Source organism: Tasmannia lanceolata, unplaced genomic scaffold, assembly GCF_043159265.1.
Source record: "Tasmannia lanceolata isolate RefF3 unplaced genomic scaffold, GAP_Taslan_0.1 ptg000023l, whole genome shotgun sequence".
Lineage (NCBI taxonomy): Eukaryota > Viridiplantae > Streptophyta > Magnoliopsida > Canellales > Winteraceae > Tasmannia > Tasmannia lanceolata.
In genome coordinates this window covers 4,776,397-4,787,090 of record NW_027518700.1, presented here as the reverse complement: position 1 = coordinate 4,787,090, position 10,694 = coordinate 4,776,397, and the positions used below count along the sequence as shown (strand labels likewise).

The 10,694-nt window shown below is 38.1% G+C and overlaps 1 protein-coding gene across 1 annotated transcript; it reads right to left on the bottom strand.

Moving 5' to 3' along the window:
- Positions 1 to 9,161: 9,161 nt before the first annotated feature.
- On the bottom strand, positions 9,162 to 10,311 carry LOC143856652 (BRCA1-associated RING domain protein 1-like). Its single transcript, XM_077366918.1, is given in 5 exon segments — positions 9,162 to 9,347; positions 9,350 to 9,959; positions 9,961 to 10,033; positions 10,036 to 10,206; positions 10,209 to 10,311. Coding segments are annotated over 5 exon segments (1,143 nt in total).
- Positions 10,312 to 10,694: the final 383 nt, after the last annotated feature.

The following is a 10,694-nucleotide window of genomic DNA, read 5'->3' as shown; positions in this document are numbered from 1 at the left end:
ATGATTACTAATAAAAATGCACGTGGCGATTGAAGTATTTTATATTTTAGAACATTAAACTATAAACGCCATATTTCATTAAATGATAAATATGTCAGTTTCAGTCATTAAAGTTGTTTAAAAATGCATGTTGATACTTATTGGTTGGATAGCAAATATATACATTTTCAATGGCATGACCAAACCGAATTGAGAATTACATATAGATAAGATTTTGGAATCTTATATACAATACAGAACTTTCATTCAAAAATTAAAAAAACTAAACAGGTCATTATGAAATACTTGATTGTATAGATTTATTCCTATATAAATGAAGAAACAAAATAGAAGAGGTACTTGGGTTTGTATGTTTTTTTTTTGACAAACCGTGCAAGCAAATATTTCTACGACTAGGTTCGTGAACCATGTTCAGATTCGGGTTTGATGGAGTAGATCAATTATTAAATCATCCACATGTCCAGTATCTGTTGCACAAAAAAATATTTCAATTAAATTCCATTTTGTAGTTAATCGGTTCTAAGGCATTCCAGACCTTCAATGTGAAGCATATTAAATGATCCAAGAGAGATTAAAAGATGCTTGTAGCCTCCATGATATCTAGATTACTTGAGCTTCTTAGTGTCAAAGTATCATATGAGCAACTCGGGCCGGTGACCCAATAGCTCATCATGTGTCAGGTTAAGGATTGTAGTTTTACAAGCTTGGATGATAAAATTAATTTCAAATAAGTTTTTTTATATTTGTCAATCATGAATTATTTGAATTGATGCTACATATTTGACTATACAAGTTAGACGAAGCAGAATATTTAGAGCATAGAAAACTAAATGCATACCTTCTTATGGTACCATGGAAGCTTTTGTTGGTGGCCATGATGATGCAAATCTAGAGATCCAACCACATGACAAATAAATGTAATTACATACAAATTGAACAAAAATGCCATATATCGAAGAAACACATAGGAATTCTCTCTAGAAGAGAAGGAATCCCCCTCCCCCCCCCAAAAAAAATGCAGAATCTAGCCAATATGGCACACCATAGAGTTTAAACAAATAGATGCAGAAAATAGGAATTCAATAGAAATTAAGGACTCTATTTATATAGGGAGATTATAAATTCACACCCCTTATATAATGAATTGTGGAAGACTTTAATGCATTTTGACGTCAAATCACATTAAAAGGGGTGTGAATCATCCTGCAGAAGGTGCGAAGTTATAATCACCCTTTATATAATAGCAAAAATAATTTTATTTGCTTATTGGTAGAAAATCAGGGAAAAAACTATTAAGTAAAATCAGGGAAAAAACTATTAAGCAAAAATAATTTTATTTGCTTCTTTCAATAAATGCCAGCTATGGAGTTTCGTATCTCAATGTGATTGCATGTATTAGTTGGCAAAATGAATCTTCTGCAAGAAAAAAGCAAGAAAACAAACATATCTTTCACAGAAGCCACTATTTTCTTCCCTTTTGTCTAAAACACTTTAAAATCTCTTAGTAGGAAGGGAACACAACTAAGGTAAAACTAGGTCTATTCAGATGAGATAATAATTGATGAAGTTAATTTTTTTTATATTTAGTATAGTAGGTCAATTTTAATAGACTTAATAAGGGAAAAAAACTAACTCAAATATATACTTTGCAAGATTAGAGGAAATCGACTCAACGGAGTCAGTGATTGACTCGGGAGGGTTTTTAAACAGTGGTTTAAAACATCAAGGTCATCTAAATCTAGTAGTTTTTTTAAGGCAAATATAGGTGATGTTAAGTTTGAAAATTTTCAGGGTATGTTTTCACTCTAAAGAGAATGTAGGTCTCTTTGCATCAAAACAACTTGAAATTAGTTAAAATTTACTCAATCATCAGGCGTTAAATAATAAATTTTATACCAAAACAGAGTCTCCCTTTTCTTTCTAGTGCAACAAAGAAAACATATTTCAGCCCTGAAATGAACCCAGCCATGTTCTGAAGTAGGCCATGTTGGAGCCAAGTAGGAAAAAAGGTGGAAGGAAAAACACCCTTGAAAAAGGGCATTTGCAAATGACAGAAAAGCCTTCTCTGTTGTAGATGGCTGGGAATAAAGGACAGGGCTGGGCTGTGGGACATGAATGTGAATAACTACAAAGTGAGGAAGAAATTAACCCATGATTCTCGCTTTATATATAGTATAAGGATATCAAAAATTATTGTACGATCCAAATCGTCCATCTGAAGGGACGCAAGGTAAATAGGTTGTGCACAAAAAATCACTTCTATAGGAAGAATCCAACCCTCCGATTTATAGAGGAACTGCTTATTATGAAACCTTTATCGATCGGAGGGCTAGGATCATCCTATGGAATTGATTTTTGGGTAACAACCTATTTATAGTATTATTGATGCAAAGGTTAGTCACATAGCACATTATGCTGTGCCCACCAAATAAATTGATCCGATCATCGTGTGAGTGGGCCCAATTCCCTATATCACTTGGATGACCTCCTCTCGTGATCACATTTACATGTTGAGTCAAAATTACCAAAATGCCCTCATTTTATCGTTGATTCCCCTTCATAACCTAACTATCCCCGTGGCCCACACCACCCTCTAAATTAAAGGGGAGTGGCGCTCTTAAAAGGGTACTCGGGTCATTTCCAAATAACATGCATGCCACTGTGAAGAGGCAATTCAATAAATTTTAAGGGGTGGGATCTCATCAACATAAACAAAAAAAACCAAGCTTGAAAGTCATAAAAACAAATTCCAGGAAAAAAAATGATATTGTATCGCCGAGATTTCATATGGTGTAAGCCCGTATAGTCCAGTATTTTTTCAAAAGTACTGTACGGGCCACACCATAGGAATCTAGGATGATCTAAACACTCCATCTGATGGGCCACAACGTAAATAGGCTATGTCCCAAAAATGATTTCCAACGTTCCAATCCCAACCTTCCTCTATAGATCTGAGGGCTAGGATCATCCTACGGAAATGATTTTTTTTGTAAACAATCTATTTACATTGTGGCCTATCAAATGAAGTGTTTGGATCATCCTATGGTGGGCTGTCACCATATAAAAGCTCTTATACTGATTGGAAAAAATATTTATCTAAGGTGAGATAAATTCGAACCTTCACAACCCTTGTAATTTGATTGGACGTCAAAAAGCATAAAAGGTCTGCCACAACGGAAGGGGTGCGAATTTATCATCTCCTTAATTATTGCCGAAAACATGCCAGATGTGAAAAAGCAATAGTAGCAGCTGGCATATTTTTGGACTCTTGGAAAGGATATTTGTTGCCAAAATGGCAAAAATGCCCTAAAGGAAGTGCGAAATTTCATAAAGCTTTATCATAAAGGAGAGGCAGAATAGAAAAGGGATATAGTTGGGATTTAGGCTAAAGTGAGGAAGAATTTAACCCATGATTCACGCTTTATATATAGTATAAGGATTATTGCTAGATTCTTTCGGTACTTATTATTGCTAGCCACCTTTCAAGAAATAGTATTTTCGTGCAGTTTTTCACTACGTCTAATAAGACAAATTTCTGACCACATACAATTGCAAAGGATGGGCGAGACGTAGCCTTTGGAGAAGGTGGCTAGCAAATAATGATTTATTTTTTCACATAATTCCGAACATGGGTAGGATTGAAATTATTTGGCTTTAATGGGTGCCTTTGTTAAATAGCAAAAAAGAGGGGGTAGGATTGAAAATATGTGGGTTGAATGGGTGCCTTTGTGAAAAAAGTCCAAAAAAGTGATGTGTAATTCTCATAGAATTTTGGGAGAAATTCAAATAATTCTCTCATTTACTCTTCTGCTATATAGTATCCTAGTAAAAAACCCCGTGCGATTCACGGGCCGACAAAGAACTTTACGGACCACATCATAGGTTGATCCAAACCGTCCATGTGATGGAACACAACATAAATAGGTTGTGCCCATAAAATCATTTCCATAGGCTAATCCTAGCCCTCCAATCTATAGAGGTTTCCATAATTGTTGTTCTTCTTAAGGTGCCCGGAATTCGTCAATATTTTTACAGGTGTGTTGCATTCATAATATCAAACTTTCCGTAATTTTACCCTCACATAGTGAATAAGTAAAAGTAGTTTTTTTGTCATTGTCATATTGCTAGCCAACTTGTCAGAAATAGTATTTCCGTGGAGTTTTCACCACGGGTAATAAGAGAAATCTCTGAACACATACAATTGCAAAGGATGGGCGAGACATAGCCTTTGGAGAAGATGGGTAGCAGATACCTATTCAACGTGTTTATTCCACAGCTTTTTCAAATAATTCAGAAGATTCTCTCCTTTTTCTTCTGCTCTATAGTCTGTATATATATACATATATAGTTCCAATGCCCTCACTACCATATTTTGATCATGGTTTAAAATTTCTGTTTCAGTACCGGTTTCGGACCCCGGAAATTTCAAAAATTTGGCCGAAATTTCTAGATTTCGGTCGAAATCCGGTACACCAAAGAAAAGTGTATTTTATTCAAAATAAAATTTCAGCCGAAATTGCCGAAATTTTGGTAATTTCGATAAAATATTAAAATAATTTTAAAAACAGGTTTTTTGGGCGAAATTAACTTCGGCCGAAATTCTGAAATTTAGGCCGAAATAAAGTACCGTTTCGGATAACGGTCATTTCGGTGTCGGTCTCCACTGAAATCCGAAATTTTGGTCTGAAATTTTGGATTTCGGTCGAAATTTAAAACCATGATTTTGATAATGGCACGGAGTCACATACTGGTTCCATCGCCTGACTGTGGCAATCCAAACAAAAGCATAAATCATTTTATATTTCTTGAATAGCGTGGGAACATCCAAGTAACAACGATGGTTTCGAATTATATATAGTGCTAATGTCCTCACTACATATTTTATAATGGCACTACTCACCGTATTTTGATGATCGCACTTCCCACTTTATTAAAATGTACAGTATGGCCCGTACCATAAGATGATCCAAACCGTCCATTAGATGGGCCACTGCCTAAATAGGTTGCCCCAAAAAGAATTTTCATATGTTGATCCTAACCCTCCGATCTATGGAGGGTTATAGGTTGATCCAAACCGTCCATGTGATGGAACACAACATCAATCTGTTGTGCACATAAAATCATTTCCTTAGGCTGATCCTAGCCCTCCAATCGATAGAGGTTTCCATAATTGTTGTTCCTCTTCAGGTGCCCGAAATCCATCAATATTTTGCAAGTTGTCATATCAAGTAGTTTTTTCGTCATTGTCATATGTCTATACCTCTTCTTGGTAGTTTTTTCCATAATTGTCATAGACAGGTACCCTTTGTTGGTACTTTTCGTAAAATATCAGGAATATATTGACAATTTTACCCTCAAATAGTTTCTAATAGATATAGATGTTAGATAGCAGCCAAGGGTTTAATGGTAAAAGAGTAATGCTGACGTGTAAATCCCAGATAAAAAGAAAAGAAATTTCTTTTTCCTCCCGCTATATTGTAGAACTAGCAACAAACCCCGTGCGATGCACGGGCCGACAAAGAACTGTACAGACCACATCATAGGCTGATCTAAACCGTCAATGTGATGAAACACAAGATATATAGGTTGTGCCCGTAAAATAATTTCCATAGGCTGATCCTAGCCCTCCAATCTATAGAGGTTTCCATAATTATTGTTCTTCTTAAAGTGTCCAGAATTCGTCAATATTTTTACAGGTGTCCTGCATTCGTAATATCAAACTTTCCGTAATTTGACCCGCACATAGTGAATAAGGAAAAGTAGTTTTTTCGTCATCGTTAGGGGTGCAACTTGGGTCTAACCCGACCCAACCTAATTTCCAACGCGACCGGGTTCAACCCGACCCAACTCGATTTCCGATTCGGGTTGGGTTGGGTCGGGTTGACCCGATTTGATATGCTACCAATTGTTGACCACCTCAACTCAAGCCGGGTTGTTTTGGATTTTGAGAACCAATAGTGAGTCACCAATAATCAGTTTTTAACTCACAATCGGTTCTCAAAATCCAAACCAAAAAGGGACTAACAATTAACAAAGGGAAATGTTATCCGCGCTACTATATTTTGATGATCACACTCCTCACTTTATTAAAGTACGGTATGGCCCGCACCATAGGATTATCCAAACCGTCCATTGTGGACTGTGGAGACTATTTCAATGTTGAAAAAGAAAAACACATATACAGAACTTCTTCAAATGAAACCAAAATTCGGGTTTCGGGTCGAGTCAAGTTGCCCGACAGCCCAACCCGGCCCGACCCGATTTCCAATTCGGGTTGATTTTTCCCAACCCAACCGAACTCGATTTGTGAAAAAGCTTAACCCGAATTTGCCCAACCCAAATTCGGGTTCAGGTTGACCCGACCCACTTGAGAACATCCAAGTAACAACGATGGTTTCAAATTATATTATATATAGTGCTAATGTCCTCACTACCATATTTTATAATGGCACTACTCACCCTATTTTGATGATCGCACTCCTCACTTTATTAAAATGTACGGTATAGCACGTACCATAGGATGATCCAAACCGTCCATTAGATGGGCCACTGCCTAAAATAATTTTCATAGGTTGATCCAAACCCTCCGATCTATAGAGGGTTATAGGTTGATCCAAACCCTCCATGTGATGGAACACAACATCAATCGGTTGTGCCCGTAAAATCATTTCCATAGGTTTAACCTAGCCCTCCACTCGATATAGGCTGATCCTAGCCCTCCAATCGATAGAGGTTTCCATAATTGTTGTTCCTCTTCAGGTGCCCAGAATCCGTCAATATTTTGCAAGTGTCCTGCATGAGTAATATAAAGTAGTTCTTTTGTCATTGTCATATGTCTTTATCTCTTCTTGGTAGTTTTTTCCGTAATTGTCACAGACAGACACCCTGTTTCGGTACTTTTCGTATGTAGATTACGATTTTACTGTGGACCCCGATCTTTGAGAGGACGAGTGCGGCGAGGGACGCGAGGTCCCCCTGCAATCCTCTAAGATCTCCACATGTGAAGGAGAGCTCTACCAAGGAACTCTCAAAACGGATGCCACCCTCACAGCATAGGATGAGTGGCGATATAAAAAAGAAAGAGATACATCCTGATCCGAAGCCATGGCTCGAAACCAAGATATATCTAAAAATAACTCAGAGTCGCCATCCATAGATGCGCCATGGAACCAAAACAAATGCTCTGTTTGCAATGGATAACTAGAGATACAAAAGGTCCGTGGCTGATGACGAATGGAGAAGGTCCGAAGAGTGTCCCCAATTCGCCCGAGTGTGAACACTTGGTCTCTTATGCCATTTATTTATTAACTTCGAAGAATTTTTAGGCGAAATCATGTGAAATGGGAACAAAATATCCCCGGGAAGACGTCTACCTAATCATGCATGACCAGGGGATAAAATAATAAGCACACACAAAATAAAGTAAAAGATGTGTCACCTAAGCATAGCTAGGTTATGAGTGGCATGCCTAATGGGTGTCTAAGTTCTGATGTGCAAACACATACAAGCTACAGCTAAAGGTATAGGATCAGTACAAGAAAGTAAGAAAACACATCAAAATATACAATATAACAACACAACAAATCCTAAGACTCTAAACGATTTAGCCCGAGTCCTCGGATGGTCTGGTATTCATCCAAAGAAGCCTACGTATCCCCGCCTCAACGAGAATCAAGGCAACGTAGTTCTTCGCACCTATTCTAAACTAGGATGCCTAAGACACCTAGACCTCTATCTTAGACTCGATCTAAAAGACTGGACTAATTATTAAAGCTTCTCGAACGATTATTTAAATTCCAGTGAATTGTAGATTTTAGGACACCCTATATGCCCTAACTAAATGCAGGTTAGCCCTAAGCTAATGCAGGTAGTTCCTACAACCTATGTGTAACTAGGCTATATTTCCTAAGGAAAACAAAGGGTGGACTAACGCATCTTAGACCTAGTCATCAGTCGGCGATGTGAATCGCCAACTGACCGGACGGAGGCGCTCCTATAACTCTAGGACAGACCCCTAACTCTAAAACAAGCACATAACAAACAAACAAATAAACAACCTATCAAAAAAAACTCCTAACTCTAAAACTCTCTATCTAAGAGAAACTCCTAACACTAGAGGAAGAGCTTTTTGAAAACACGGTTTTAAAGAAAAATGGTTAAAGTATATTTATCTACAAAGTTTGGCTGGACCTGAGATAAGAATCTCAAGCTGCACTACGTACCTCGTGGAAGAGGATCAAGCCAACGTAGTTCGAAACGAACTCTCAAACTACACTTCTAAAAGAAACACTAACACTTCATATTTTTTTAAGGTTTTTTTATATTTTCAAATGTTTTTTATATTAAAGTTTTTCAAATGTTTTTGAGTTTCAAATTTCTAATGTTTTTTTTTATTTTTTTATTTTAAAGCTTTTCCAATGCTCTGGAACTTAAAATATTTTCAATCTTAAAGGGGACACGTAAGCACCACCACAAACTAGGGCAAAGCCCTAAATCTAAAAGGGGAAACCCCGAACAAGCAACTAACGCCTCAAAGAGACGATCCACAACAAGTAACTGGTGCCCCAAGAAAAATAAAAACGATCTAAGATCCCTAGCACTGAAGGCTCCAATAAGACTGAGTTAGTCTCAAACGAGGATGAATGACAACAACTCTAAAGGCGGACTCGCTCTAAAAGAGGAGGCCGCTCTAACATGAGGCTAGGTAAGCCTCCTAAAGGGTAAACTCTCTACATGAGACAAGGCTTGTCTCCGAGACGCAAATGATGTAAACATCTGATGTGACTGGGCAAGTCTCCTATATACAAAAGAGGGGTATGCTACTTGGACTGAGCAAGTCCCATAAGGATGGGCTTGGGCTAGCGCCTTCATCGCCCATGCAATGAATAAGTAGGTAAGGGCAACTAACAGACCAAGTTGGTCTTTAACTAGAGAGAGACTCTACAAATGAGGCTAGGCAAGCCTGCAATGGGCAACTTTCTAAATGAGACAGAGCTTGTCCCCTCAAGGGTGTGATTTTTCTATCAAGACATAGCTTGCCTCCTAAAAGGGAAAATATCTAATGAGACAAAGTATGTCTCCTAAAAGGTGAAAAACCACTATGGGACTAAATTAGCCTCCTAAAAATGGGGGCTCTATATGACTCTTTCATTGCCTCACTTTCAAGAGAAAAACCTGCAAGCCGCAATTGAATCCAAAAGCCATGTATGACCGACAACCCGCGAGCTAGTCCTGGCAGCAAAAGCTTCTGCTTCTTCGCACCTCTGCTCTATAAACGAAGAAAATTGTCCTACGCATCTCTGCGATGGATCAAGGTTAGAAATTATAAAGGCCGCTGAAGGGATCACTTCCTTACAGAGTCCAGTGAAACCAACATGTCCTTTTCCGTTAGGATAGTACCCCTTGCAGCTACTACCAAATCCTCAAGGTATCCCTTATATGACAGCTCATAGTCACTACTGAAATAAAAGTATAGGTCGCTAAATAACTTTGGTGCCTTATCCATGATTTTAATTCTACCACTTTTAGGACCATTGCAGCAGCCATGAATGTCACAACTTATCTCATAACGCTCCTCACCAACTGGGTGTTTAGCTTCCATGCAGGCTTTTATCCAATCAATTTTCAGAATCCTCCTCCCATTCAAGATGGTCATGCGGAATTTCAATGCTCTGCTGCATATGCCAATATCACCAGTAGATGCAATGACATGAGTAATACTTGGACTCCAAGCCTTTGAGACAGTTGCACCAGCCAAACTCACAAACTCAGCCAGCAGATCCTTCTCCTCAGCTGAGAGAGCAAACCCACATAGAACCCATTCATTACTTGCACCAGCTGAATCTGTCCAAGGCTTGGTTGACGGTTGAGTAATAGAAGAGGGAACATCCCGAAAAGACTGCTGGGATAGATTGATTGCTGAATGGGTTGCCTTGATTCTCTTTCCAGACTTCTTTCCAGACTTTGAGTGAAGAATGAATTGGACAAAGCACCAGGAAATTCTCACAATCCCAGCGGCACTCCTTAATCTGAAGGCACATAGAACATGAAAGCTCTTCTGACAGCTTTTAGCATAGCAACCAAGTGCTGTCCCCTTCCTCCCATAATTATAGCACTTGATCTTTGAACCCCTTGCCACTTCTGCCTCCAAATTCATGGCAGTCTCACCATCAAAATATACTTGGGGTGCCCATTCAATGCATTTTGGTGAACATGCAAGACATTAGACAGAGCTGCTTGATCCGCTACAATTTCTTTTCCTATTGTTGTAATACACGATATGACATACTTAAGCTCGTAAATCCTATTCATAACCTTTGGATTGGGTTAACAATTTCAAATACATTGGTTTTTGAATAATAAATCAACGGATTCGCATTTCTGTCCAGGTGTAAAACAATTCCGTTTCACATAGAGCATAAAAAAATCAACTCTGTAAATAACATCACATTAAAATGAAATCAATTTGTGGACACATAGCATTACCAAATTAATTTGTAAACCATTGAACAATAAAACCGAAATCAAGGTCGAGACTGGGATTCTAAATCAGATATTATGATGCAATTCAAGGATCAAAGCCACGCAAGTTTAAATAAGATCTACATGCCCACACCATCCAATCAGGGAAAAGAACTAAAATTGGAACAGCCATACAAGCTTTGAACCAAAAATAAGAGAGGGATGGGAATGCT